The 13,438-nt window shown below is 35.1% G+C and overlaps 1 protein-coding gene across 3 annotated transcripts in view; it reads left to right on the top strand.

The window, feature by feature from the left end:
• The window catches only part of TOPBP1 (DNA topoisomerase II binding protein 1), a 54,235-nt gene that overhangs the window by 27,834 nt on the left and 12,963 nt on the right, over nucleotides 1-13,438 (top strand). For all 3 annotated transcript variants that reach the window (XR_005647455.1, XM_039837172.1, XM_039837171.1), the window contains 9 exons: nucleotides 4,324-4,497; nucleotides 4,587-4,696; nucleotides 6,383-6,506; nucleotides 7,142-7,288; nucleotides 7,401-7,503; nucleotides 8,739-8,931; nucleotides 10,388-10,608; nucleotides 11,443-11,609; nucleotides 11,848-11,959. Coding sequence is in view for 2 of the 3 variants with exons in the window: in XM_039837172.1 (XP_039693106.1) it covers nucleotides 4,324-4,497; nucleotides 4,587-4,696; nucleotides 6,383-6,506; nucleotides 7,142-7,288; nucleotides 7,401-7,503; nucleotides 8,739-8,931; nucleotides 10,388-10,608; nucleotides 11,443-11,609; nucleotides 11,848-11,959 (1,351 nt within the window). In the remaining variant the exon portion in view is untranslated. The remainder of the gene's footprint in view (nucleotides 1-4,323; nucleotides 4,498-4,586; nucleotides 4,697-6,382; nucleotides 6,507-7,141; nucleotides 7,289-7,400; nucleotides 7,504-8,738; nucleotides 8,932-10,387; nucleotides 10,609-11,442; nucleotides 11,610-11,847; nucleotides 11,960-13,438) is intronic.

Here is a 13,438-nt window from a genome sequence, read left to right as displayed (position 1 = left end):
TTTCTTTTTGGTATATACCTAGAAGTGAAATGGCTAGGTTTTATTTCAGCTTTGGTAGAGACTGACAAACTGGCAAAGTGGTTGTACTACCAATATATACTCCGCCAATAGTGTATTGAGCACCCAGTGTTCCCCATCATTGCCACCCGAGGTAGCATACATTGTTTTTTGAAGTTGTTACTTGGAAATAATACCTAACTTACATGAAGTTGCAAAATAAAAATAGTACAAGCTAAATGTTCATACCCTTTACTCAGATATGCAGAGTTTTCATTAATTTCCAGATGAAAGGGTTTTCTTTTTCATTTTTAATTTCTAGTTTTATTGCATTAGGATCAAAGTGTTGTTTATACTCTTTCTACTTCATGGAACTTACTGATCTTTTCTTTGTACCCTGATCTGTGATCAGTTTTTCAGAACATTCCTGATTTTTTAAAATGTTTCTTGAGAAGATGTATTCTCTATTAAGGTGTAGTGTTTGATATATACCCACACCCCCCGCCCCCCCCACAAAAGATCTAGCTTATTGATTATGTAATTTAGAACTTTTACCTCCTCTCCTATTTTTTGTTCACTTAGCCAGTCTCATTCTAAGTGGTATTTTCAAATTTCCTAATATTAACGTGTTTCTATTTATCCTTGCATCTCATGCCGTTTGTTTTAAATATATAATTGCTGTGTTAGCTAGTACATAGATATTAGTAACTGCTGTGTGAGTTGGAATGTGTCCTTTGTCTCATTTAGTGCTCTTTGGCTTGAAGTCTACTCCAGTATCAGGGTCTCACTCCCTGTTCTCTTGTTGTTTTCATTTGCCTCATAAGTGTGTGCATTCCTTCGTTTTTAGCCTTTTCGGATTGCTGTGTTTTAAGTTTGTCTCCTCTGTACAGCATAGAGTTGAGTTTTGCTTTATGAGCCATTTCGCAAATTTTTTTCTTTCAGTTAGTCAAATTAAGTCCATTCACATTTGATAGGACTTATACTTGGCCTCAATTCTGTCATATAGCATGTCGTAATTACTTTGTGATTATGTTATATACATATATATGTGTTTCTTAACTTGTGTCCTCTTTGTATTTTGTGCCCGCCCCGTCCTCCCCCGCCCCCACCTTTGGTATTTAGGAAAAAGTTAGTTTGTTTCATTCCCATGGTTATCTTTATATTAATATTTCTTATAGTGCCCTTAATCCCCCTTCTTAATCTTTTGTCAGTTTTAAAATATGCGTTTTGACTACTTATTGCTTCTATTGCAGTCAATAATATTTTTTCTGTGTTCTATTTTTAATTATATTTTTTGACTGTCAGAAAATAAAATATTTATATATTCTTCAGCTTGTGGACCTCACCCTTGTTTTGCCTTAACTCTACAAACAAATGTATGAAATGCTTACTGTCTGTCTTTTGTGAAGCTTCCTGTCACTTTTGGTGCGACGAAGTACATCCTCCAGGAGATTCCTCAGGAAAGGCACATGTGTGCAATATTTCCTGAGCTTGGCACATCCTAACTTCTACTCAGGCCTTGATTCTTCAGCAGATTTTTTTGGATGTACTATTCTTGGTTTGCATTTTCCGCTTGTGTTTCCCGAAAATGCTGCTCCCACTGCTGGACTGCTTTGTGTGCATTGTTTTTGAAAAATTCTGATGTCAGTAATTATTTTATCTTTGTTATTTCATCATTTTGCCTGAAGGCTATGTGGCTTTTTCTTTTAAGTCTAATAGTTTTTACAAGGATGTGTCTAGGTATTGATCATTCTCAATCGGTTTTCCTTAGTACATGGTAGGTTTTTAAATATTTAGAATTTGGATCCTTCTTCAAATTTTTGGGCTGGGAGATTAGAATAATGGAGCTGCATTGAGCTGAGTTGATTAGAAAGAATTGAAATTGGGGCCTAAATATCAAGAGTTCATTGTTTTGGACGTAAAGTTTGAGATGCCTGTTAGAAATCCAAGTACTACTATCAAGTAGACAGTTATATATAAAGCCTGAAGTTTGGGGAATGGTCTGGGCTAGGGAAAGAAATCGGGGATCCATATTTTTAGGTAATATTTAAAGCCATAATTAGAACAGATGCCAAGAGAGTAAAAGAAGAAAAGAAGAGGTCCAAAGAACACCCCTAAGGGCTCACATTTAGAGGAGAAACCAGCAAAGGAGTCAGAGAAAGGACCACACTCCAAACTCCCCACACCCTCCCCATTTCCCCACAGTGAGGGGAAAGAAAGCCTAGAGATTGTCTTAGAGGCCAAGTAAGAAAGTTTTTGAGGAAGTGGTTATCTATGTCACATGCTGCTGAAAGATCATGAGAGGTGAGAACAGAAAATTGGCCACTGGATTTAGTCTTATGGGTCACTGGTGATCTTAATAGTAAGGGTTTTGAAGACATGGCGGAAAGAGGAACCAAAAAATAGGATGGTAAGTATAGGGCAAAATAGTATCAAAAGAAGATTGTTTAAAGATAACCAATGTGAGTGATCCACGAGAGATACAATTGATCATGCAGGTGAGAGAATGGAATTGCCGAAGCCACATCTTTGAGTTGGTGCGAGGGGTTTGGATCTAGTGCTGAAGTAGAGGACAGTACCAGAAGGGAAGCAGTGTTTGTGGCACACGTGCTGAAGACAGGTAGATGTGGCGTGGGAGCTTCTGATTTCTTTCATATATGAGGAATCCTTTTAATGCTATGTAAAAATTAAAATAAAAAACTTTGGCAAATAGAAAGCCTTACCACGTTCTTGCAAAAAAGATTAAACACTGTAAAGATCTATAAAGGTAATAATGAGTCTATGAAAAATAAAGCAGAAATAGTATCAAAAGTCTGAAAAGAATAATTGAGGACAGGCACTCGTTCTACTAGTTATTAAAACCTAAAGTTGCAGTAATTAAAAGCAATTTGTTATTGTCACATGAATAGTCAAATCAGTGCACAAGATTACATCCCATAGATAGTAGAATGCATTAGATAAAAGTAGTATTTAAAGCAGACAGCTGGTAGCCATCAGAGAACACAGGATGAAACCTCTTACTGTACATAGAATAAATATCAAAGGATCAGATATTTAAACACAAGAAATGAAGGCATAAAAATTCTGGAACAGGACATGAGAGAGTTTGCTTTCAAATAATCTCAGCGTGAGGAAGGCCTTTCTAACTATAACATATACCCCAAAAGAAATAAAATTCATAGGAATTTGACAGCAATAAAAAATTGTCCACATTCAAATATGCAGTTTTATAAAAGTGCAATAAAAGTATTTGTTTAAAAAGTCTCCATGGCAAAAGTTTGACAAACTACAAATAGGGAACGAGTATGTATATCACAGTGTAATAATAATAATAATAATAATAATACACACACACACACACACACACACACACACACACATAAATTCATAAAAGATATTCATGCAGTGAATATAAAAAAGACTAATATGACTCAATGGAAAAATAGGCGAAGGACAGGAAGAGATTGCTATCACAAAAAATCAAAAATATATGCATAAAGATGTTTAATCTCATTCAGTTTAACAGGGTGGAAAATTAAAGCATGCAGGTAGATATATTTACTTATCAGATTGGCAAAATAGAAAAATCTGATTACCCACTGTGCTGTCAAGTGTATTTGGAAGCATACGCTTGAATACTTTGCTCAGGAGAGTGTCAGTTTGATACGTATATTTTGCTTAACAGTTTCCTTTACTCTTGCATGTGCAAAATGGTGTGTGTACAAGGTTATTTGTTGCATTATACTGGCAAAAGATTGTTCATGTAAATATTCAGCAATTGAGCACTGGTTAAATGCATTCTGCTATACACGTGGAATACTATGCAGATGGGAAAGAATGAGCAAGCCCCTGCACAGCGGTGACATCTCGTAGGCTTGGGAACAGGAACTTGTGTTGTCCTTTCAAAGATTTGTCACAATTCTCAGCTCAGTCTGACATTTAATCTTCTTTATAGTTCCTGTCTTATTTATATCCATCCTTGCTCTCTTGTTTCCTTCTGTGTTTTGTCTGCTTGCTTGTTTTTTGTTTTTGGTTGTCCTTTATTTTAACTACAACTTAAACTCTTAAGATTCAGGCAGATGTTACTGGCACTGCTGAAAATATAAGCTTGTCAATCTCTAAACCAATTTGCTGGATACTATGAATTTTTTTTTCTTTGTAGTCTATAGAATACAGGTAATATTTCCTTCTTTTTGGTGTTGTTTGGTGGAACACCAGAGGAGGTTAAAGCTGTAATCCAATTAATTTTGAGGATTATCCCCCCTCTTTCTTTATCTCTCCTTTTTCTTTTTCTCTCTCTTTCACTCTCCCCATCCATACATACAGGATGCACTGGCAGCCTTGGAAACTCCTGGAGGTCCCAGCCAAAAGGAAAGGAAACTGAGTACACCGCTCTCAGAAGTCATTGTCAGAAACTTGAAAGTTGCTTTGGCAAATAGCTCTCGAGATGCTGTTGCTCTTTCTGCCAGCCCTCAACTGAAGGATGTCCAAACAGAGAAGGTAGAATTAGATCGCTTATTAAAAGAAGTTGTAGATTAAACTTTTCAAACAGGAATGGTTGACCTGTTTCATTTCTTTTCCATGAACAGGAAGAAGCCCCAAAGCCGCTTCACAAGGTAGTGGTATATGTTAGTAAAAAACTCAGTAAGAAGCAGAGTGAACTAAATGGAATTGCAGCCTCTCTAGGAGCAGATTACAGGTAGTTGGCTCGTCTTTCTGCTTGGTGGTGATGTGGCCTAAGTTTATAGGGAAACCTAAAACTGTCGTGAGCTTCTACCAGGAAACATTTATTTTGCCTTTGGTGTGTCATGTTATCTATAAAATCCTATTCATTTTTAATTTACCACATCCTTTCAAAATACCCTCTGCTGTATCAATTCACTCTTAGATGTATATATTTTTTAGGGTATATTCAGCAAATATTTGACAACCTATTTTGTGCTGCTCACTATTCTAGAAATTTAGGATCTATATTGGGAGGGGTATAGTGTAGAAGAATCCCTGTCTACAAAGAGTTTATGGACTAGTAATATAGCTTTGTCTGAAATGAAGCATATTTTACCTTAGAGATTTTCAGATTAGAGCCCTTCTGTGAGTAGCACTAAATAGTCTAGCAGCACTTCTAGTAAGATGGTCTTTTTTAAGGATGTTTTGATTTTTATCATTTTTGCTACTTTGGAGACACCAATTAGAAAATCTGCCTTCCACCCTGACATCCAGGCTAGAGACAGGTCTCTAGCACAAATGGCATCAGTACGTGAGAAGCGAGAGTTGCCTGTTCCAGCCCATGCTGAGTTGCTTGTACTCTCCACTCTCTGCAGTGCTAGCTTTCTCCATCACTTGTGTTCAGCCATTCATAGGTAGCATAAAGATTGGAGTTTACAAGTAAAAATAGTTTGAGGAATATGATCAGCTTCATTTTCCCCTTTGTTAAGTCTTATTTCAGTTAGCTTTCTATTTGAGAAAAGAAGTTAGGTCAGGAGAATATAAAAATAAAATGTATCTGTCATAGTTATAAGCATCTTAATGTTTAATGCATCTGTTACAGGATAGTGAAGCTTTCTTATAACTTTATATTTTCTATTACATATATTATATATTCTCTATTATGTTATAGTTAACCTATTATATTTCCTATTACCAGTTGCTGAGCACTTAGTATGAGCCAAGCATTATCTCATTTTATTCTCTCACTAGCCATATGAAAGTATATATATTTGTCAAAATTTGAATGCTTCCTTGGACATTCTGTTTGGGTGTGAACTTGATGTAAGAGTTATAAGGAACATACAGGATTTGTGTTTTTATAAGATTTAAAATGCCAGTCTTCTCGGTATGAAAAATAGAATATATTGCTGAAATTCCTAAATAGGAACTAATTGGTCGATTGCATTAAAGTTTGCATTAAATCTGTCCCTGGAATGGATTGCTCAGACTTGGTGATGGATGAGAGGGAAGAACCCTTTAATGTGCAGAGGTTACAGTAGTTAGGTATTCATAGGATACTCATTTCTCAAGTGCAGATGTCCCAGTGTTCCCTTCCATAAACTAGGACCACGACATCCTGAAGAGACCACCGATACTGTCTCCCACCTTCCAATAGTTAAGCATCCAGATCTTCTCAACACATCAGATGCAGCATCTCCTTTTTATTACAAATGTTGATATAACACGTTATGTCATAAATATAACAACGTGTATACAACTAGAAATATATCTATAAAATTTGACCAAAATGTGGAGCCTATCCTTTAATATTCTTGCTTACTCTAGTTCTTGAAGGTTTTTTCAAGGTCAGAATATTCTGTTCATAGAGAGTAATGATCTTAAACTAATGTAAATATTTCTCTTAGTTATCTGGTTTTGTATGTTTTGGTTGTTTCAGATGGAATTTCGATGAAACAGTGACTCATTTTATCTATCAAGGGCGACAGAATGACACTAATCGAGAATATAAATCTGTAAAAGAAAGAGGAATACACATTGTTTCCGAGCACTGGCTTTTAGAAGTAAGCATTATTTTTTTCCTCCCCTCTCTGCTAAAGGAAAATGTATACAAACGTTATTTCAAGGCACAAACCAATTTCAGTGGACGTAAACAAGTTTGATAACCTTAGTTAACAGTGCACATCTCATTTCTTTGACATCAAAAACTTAAGATCTTTATTCCTTGAATATCTAATAAGTCTTTAATGTATACTCTTTCTGAGTCCCTGATTCTGTTCACTAATTAAAAATAATATGAAAGAAAATTTTATAATAATTTGAGAATTAATTTAGCATACCAGTGCAGTTTAAGACTGTATTTTCTTTTTTCTTTCCTTTTTTTTCCTATTCCTTTTCCTTTTCTTTTGCCTTTTTTCTTTTCTTTCTGGATAGTCTCTGGAGTGTGGTTGATACCTTGGCAAAAGCATAGAAATAGAATTAGATTTTATACCTTAATGGACATGACATTAAAAAGTGAAGACAGTTTAATTGTCCTTTATATAATGGAATTTTTCATCGTCAACTACTTTTCAAAATTTGTTTTGCAAATTTTTATCATCTTATAACGTAATGTATTGGTTATCTTTATCCAACTTAACATCATTTATTCACTAAGATTTTTTTCAGTCCTAATTTAAAACACACCATTGTATTGCAGTGTGCCCAAGAGTATAAACATCTTCCTGAATCTCTTTATCCACATACGTATAATCCCAAAATGAGCTTGGATATCAGTGCAGTACAAGATTGCAGACCCTCTAATAGTCGACTGCCCTCAGCTTGTGCGACAACAAAGGATGATGAGGTAGATAATATGGATGATACATTTACCCCCTCCTTGAGCTGAATGCATAATTATATATGCTGTGAAACCTTCTACAATAGCTTGAGAAATTGTAATTTTTCTCTTTCACTAGCCAGATCATTTGCCTGTAGAAGAAAATGATATGGATAATATGATCACTGATGATAAAGAATTAGCAACATCAAATGGAAATGGAAAGGATGACTCTAAAGGAGGTAAAATATTTTAAATTACAAAAGAAAATTGTTTATATTTTTCATGCAGAATGATTTCTTTGCAGCAAATGAGAAAATAATTTTCTGTGATGCTCAATACAAGTAAAGTGTATATTTGAGGATTGAATTGAGGTTCCATGCCAGTCATTAAGTAATAATTTGCAACATTTTAGGTGATTGAAATGTGAAATTTGTGGAACTAGGTATTTTACAGAGTTAGTGTGATACACAGCCCTATTTTATTAAAGGTAGTGAAGTTGGTGATTTAAAAATTTTTTTGGTTCAGTTCTTTCCAGTGATATTCCGAAAGTTTTCACATGGTTTTAAAGGTACAGGAGGTATGGAGAGTTTCTCCTACCCTTTCATTGTTCCTAATTGTTCATGTATCTTTCTAGAGCTGTTCTATGCATATGCAGTCATAAGTATGTATGTTCTCTCCTTCCCTACTTTTAAAATATACATAAATGGCGGACTACACATATGCTGTTTTATGCTTTGATTTTCCTAACAGTTCACCTTGCGGAATGTTTCATAGCGTTACATAAGGAGCTGCTTCAGTCCTTTTTTTTGGCAACTGTATAGTAGTCGTTGTGTGAATGGTCCACTGTATATAGCCAGTCCCTTATTGATGGGCATCTGGGTTGTTTCTGACTTCTTGCTATTATAAAGAGTGCTGCAGTGAATAACCTTATATCTATAGGGGTCCTGTTTTTAGTGGATTAATATTTTCCTTGCTCATCCTACCCTACCAGAGCTTTCCCTATGACTTACCCATTTAGTTAGTCCCACTCTGTTCATTCCAAAAATATTTATTTAGTACCTATTTCAGTGTTTAGTCTATAAAGAACCCAAGGATAAATATATTGTGGTCTGTATTTTTAAGGACAATAGGGGAAAATCACATATATAAATGCATCTCAGAGTAGAGTATGTAACATGAAAGAGAGAGAGAGAGGGTCAGAAGCAGGTAGAGAGCTCTTCAAGAGAGGTGATCACTGTGAGTCTTAGAAAAGTGCCTTCTAAGGACTTCCTGATTATTTCACATACAGTCTTCATGGTAAGGGCTGCCTTTATGTTCTGCAGTATTCATAGTCTTGCTATATTATAGCCTGTAAGTACTTAATAAATGTCAAGTTAATTTGTGTTCAGCCAGATCTAGACAAAGTAGTTAATGTGTATAAGAGGTGATAAAAAGAGAAACTTAGCTTGATTGTTGTATTTGTGTTTGTTTCAAGCTCTGACACAGACCTTGGAAATGAGAGAGAATTTCCAAAAGCAGCTGCAGGAGATAATGTCTGCAACATCGATAGTGAAACCCCAAGGACAGAGGACTTCCCTTTCAAAAAGTGGTTGTAACAGTGCTTCTTCAACCCCTGACAGCACCCGCTCTGCCCGCAGTGGACGAAGTAGAGTCCTAGAGGCACTGAGGTACGTACCTGTCTCTCACCTGTCTCTCACCTGTCTCTCATCTTGGTGGCAGAAAGGAGTGACCAGAAGACTGGAGAGAAAGGTAGCTCCTTAGGTGGGTTCTTTCTGACTCAGTTCCATGAGTTAAGCCTAATTTTGCTTTTTTATTTGTTTGTCTATCGTTCTTTAAATTAGTAAAGAAGAAGTTTAGAATATCAAGACCAGTAAAAGGGTTATGCTACTGGGCCTTATTTAGCCCAAACTATATATATTATATTCAGATATTACCTTTCTTCCTAGCTTTTCTGTCTTCCCTCTCTTGTTCTAAGCAGTTTTAGAATTCTTAATTGGGGGCAGGAAACATACACAGAGGTTTGTTCTATACCAGGCAGTGCTTCACAGCAAGGCATGATTTAAACAGTTACTTCTTATTGGAACTACATTTTGTATTCTTTATGAATTTATCATTTAGGAAAGGTGATTACAGGTCTTAGTGTGGTGTGACTTAAGTTCAGTAACATTACTTCATCTTTTTCCTGATAGAAAAATCTCTATGATGTGCATGATGGTACCTACATCTTGAATTGGTTAATTGAACTCTGCATTTATCTTATGTTATGTATTTCACGAGTCTAATTCTTTATCTGAGTACTGAGTGAAAGTGGCTTTTTGTTAGTGTACTTCAGGTCATGTTTTATCATAGCGAGCCTAAATCTTGTGTCAAGCCTGAATAAATACTCTGGGAATAAAAGGTTATCTTCCTTGTTTTTGAGGCAAATGAACTCTTAGGGGCTACCATCAGTATTGGTAAATTATTTTTACTAATATTTTCCACGCATACACACACATCAAAAGATTCAGTGTATACATTGAAAGAAAATAGCTGAAATTCTATTTACTCTACAGTGGAATTGTTACAATTATACCGTAAAACACACTTTACTTTAGTTCAGCATAACACTGATCTACCTGAGACTCTGGAGGGTTTGATTACCAAGAGCCAAAAGGACCTTTTAAGGCAGCAATTACAGGACACTTCCCATGTAATTAAAGTTATTATTTGAAGTGATAAAAATATAACTACTGGTAAGCAAAGTAACCAGTTTTCTAAACATTACCATGTTTTCCTAAGCCTGTGTAAGTAAGAATAATCCCACTTTTAAATGCAGCAATCATTTTGTAATTTAAAAATATTTTGACAGTGAACTTTTTTTCTCCTTTTGAAGTTTTAAATACATGGACATTCATTCAAAATATGTGTTTCATTTCTTGCTAAAACAGATAAGTTTCTGGGAGACACAATTAAAACAATTTCGCAAAGTTTGTTTATTCAGTAAATATTACCAGGTGCTTACCGTGTGCTAGATGATGGGCATATAAAGGCGAACCATAAATTTATAGTCTAACTTAAGGAATTTATGAATGTGAATTTTGTTATGGCTGTTTGTTTACTAAAATTGCCACTTTTATTCCTTAGGCAGTCTCGTCAAACAGTACCTGATGTCAACACAGAGCCCTCCCAAAATGAACAGATCATTTGGGATGACCCTACAGCCAGAGAAGAGAGAGCGAGGCTTGCCAGCAATTTGCAGTGGCCTAGCTGTCCCACACAGTACTCTGAACTTCAGGTTGACATTAACAGAGTGGAAGATTCTCCTTTCCAGGAGCCTTTACATGATTCAAAAACTGCTGAACAGGGTAACGAGAAAGAAATCTATTTACTTGTTTGTATTAAGTACATGTTGCCCTCTTAAAAATAAACAGATAAGCACATTGTGGTTCTCTGAATTGTACATGCAGATGAAAAACTTGCTAGGTATTTCTGATTTTGGTCTAAACTTAAGACTCAGAAAAATAAGTATAAATTGAGGTAATTTATCAGTAAACTGAAAAATATATTTTGATTTTTAAATTTAGAAATTTAGAATTAGGCATTTTTTTTTCCAGACATAATTTTCACCATTATTCTTTTTCTTTCTAGTCCTTTTTGCGTTTTTTCTCCTAATAATCTTATTTTCATTTGCCTTCTTCTGAATTCTACCCAGCACATACTTGCACACTTGTTCTTTGGATTTGTATGCGTTCCTTTCTGAATTCCCCTATTTTTTCCTTCCTTGGGCTTTACCCTGGAAACAAAATGTTTCCTCTCTTCTTTAGTCATCTTTTTGCCCCCTTTCACATCACATGATTATTTCTCTGCACTAGATACATAGATTTATCTCTGCTTCTGATTTTCTCCAAGTGTAATATGGCTTTTCATTTTACAAATTTGGGATACATGTTACTGATGAGACCTTGGTATTTAAAGAAAGGGTTAGGAGAAGCCCACAGGTAACACCATTTGCCCTTTTAATGCTAATTAATTACATTTATTTATAAGCTATAGAAATAGGCTACTATTTTTGCATGTAGTTTTTACATTCCAGAATTGTATTTAATTTCATCTTGGCTAAGACAGATGAGAGTATTTCCCAGAATTTGTTCTTAGTCATGTTTGGATAATATCACACTGCAGCATTTTATTGCCCTCAGCTGTCTGTGATCCTGGAAACATATGTGTGACTGAGGCCCCAAAACACCCGATCTCTGAAGAACTGGAAACTCCAATAAAAGACAGCCACCTGATCCCTACACCGCAAGCCCCCAGTATTGCCTTCCCCCTAGCCAACCCACCTGTGGCTCCACACCCTAAAGAAAAGGTTTGTTTATCCTTAGTATGGCGATATGGCTTTTAGATATTGCTGTTACACTGAATTCAGAATTTGTTGATGTCAATATCAAAGGTTCATCAAATATTGAAAACTGCATTTGTTTGCATTGTATTATTTCTATATTCGATAACTCAGAAGACTAAGTAAAATGTTACTATAAAATAACTAAATACTTGATAACCTTTTTAGTGTTAATTTTTTCTAAAATAAAACTCTTCCATTCCAGATTATAACAATAGAGGAGACTCGTGAAGCCTTAAAAAAACAACACGTATTTCAGTTGTCATCTCTGAATCCTCAAGAACGTATTGATTATTGTCATCTGATTGAAAAACTAGGTACAAGTATTTTACTTAAGTCAAAAATGTTCCATATAGTAACCTTATTTGGAAGTCGGATGTAGTTGATATTGATATCATATATAAGGTACAGAAATTGAAACAAAAAAGATGGGTGAGTTGACATTGAGTCAGCATTAGAACTTCTACTTTAACAAAGCTCTAATCTAAATCTAAAGTCATAGGATTTAAAGATTTAAATTGAAACCAACCATTAAGGTTAAAGAATATTCTGTGCTTGCTTTGAGCACTTGTTCACTGATGAAACCTTGGACCAAATCAGTGAAATTATAGACTTAAATATAGATAAAACCACATTTTAATGAAGTCGAAGGTGTGGAAATATCCAGAGAGGAGCCCCTCCTTCTGTAACATTATTCCTATTCCAGTAGTTGTCAGGCTCTCAGTCTGACATCATTCTAGAAGCAGCATGTTAGAAAAGTAACCCAGTGTCTATAGCACCACTGTCTAATAGAAATAGAACATGAGCCACACATGTAATCTTAAACTTTTAGTAGCCACATTTTAAAAAGTAAAAAGAAATAGGTGATGTTAATTTTAAACATTTTATTCAACCCAGTGTATGTAAAATATAATATTCAACATGTAATTAATAGAAAATATCAGTGAGATGTTTTACCTTTTTTTCATACTAAGTATATGCAATCTGGGTTATATTTTATACTTACCGCACATCTCAAATTTGGACTCACTGCGCTTCAAGTGTTTCATAGCCACACATAACTAGCAGCTCCTGTTTTAGGCAGAACAGCTTTATAGTATTAGGAAAATTATAAGAAGAGAAGTGAATGTGACAGCTTGACATAGAGAAAACTTTAAGAAATAATGGTTGTATTTAACAGTGGCCCTGGGTCATAAAGAAAAGATTGAATGTGAGTGCTATCCTATTTAGGATGGGGAGAACTATGATACATTTTTTTTTATATAGAAAAGATTTCTCTTAGATACAATTGTATGCTTGAGAAGCTATGCTTTTTGGAAACTTTATTCAGGTGGAACATTTGTTTCCCCTTGCCTAATAAATTAGATGGAAGTATAAATCAGAATTGCTAAGCTTTATCCAGAGCTCACCAAAGAGGAACATTCAAGTGTCTGTTTCCTGTAGATGGTTCTATCTCTGCGAACTCTGGGCAAAGTAGAAGCAGTTAGAGAATTATCTAGAAGAGGACAAAGAACAGGGCACAGGAATATAGATTGCGCTGGAATTGGGAGTCTGTGAACAGAGGGTTTCTGATATGGAATGCCAAGAGGCCCTTGACTTTATAAATAAAACAGTTGTGGCAAACATACATATATTTATATATATATAAATAAATCTGTCTATTATGTTGTCTGAGTCACAGAATAAATTTGTTATATAGAATTAAATGTGGATATTATTTTAATATGGCATGTTTACCTTATTGTTCTTTTGTCACCTCTGTGATCCTGGGTGAGTTACTCTCCCTGTGTCTTTAT

Source organism: Pteropus medius, unplaced genomic scaffold (assembly GCF_902729225.1).
Source record: "Pteropus medius unplaced genomic scaffold, Ma_sr-lr_union100, whole genome shotgun sequence".
Taxonomy (NCBI): Eukaryota; Metazoa; Chordata; class Mammalia; order Chiroptera; family Pteropodidae; genus Pteropus; species Pteropus medius.
This window is presented reverse-complemented; position numbering and strand designations above follow the sequence as displayed.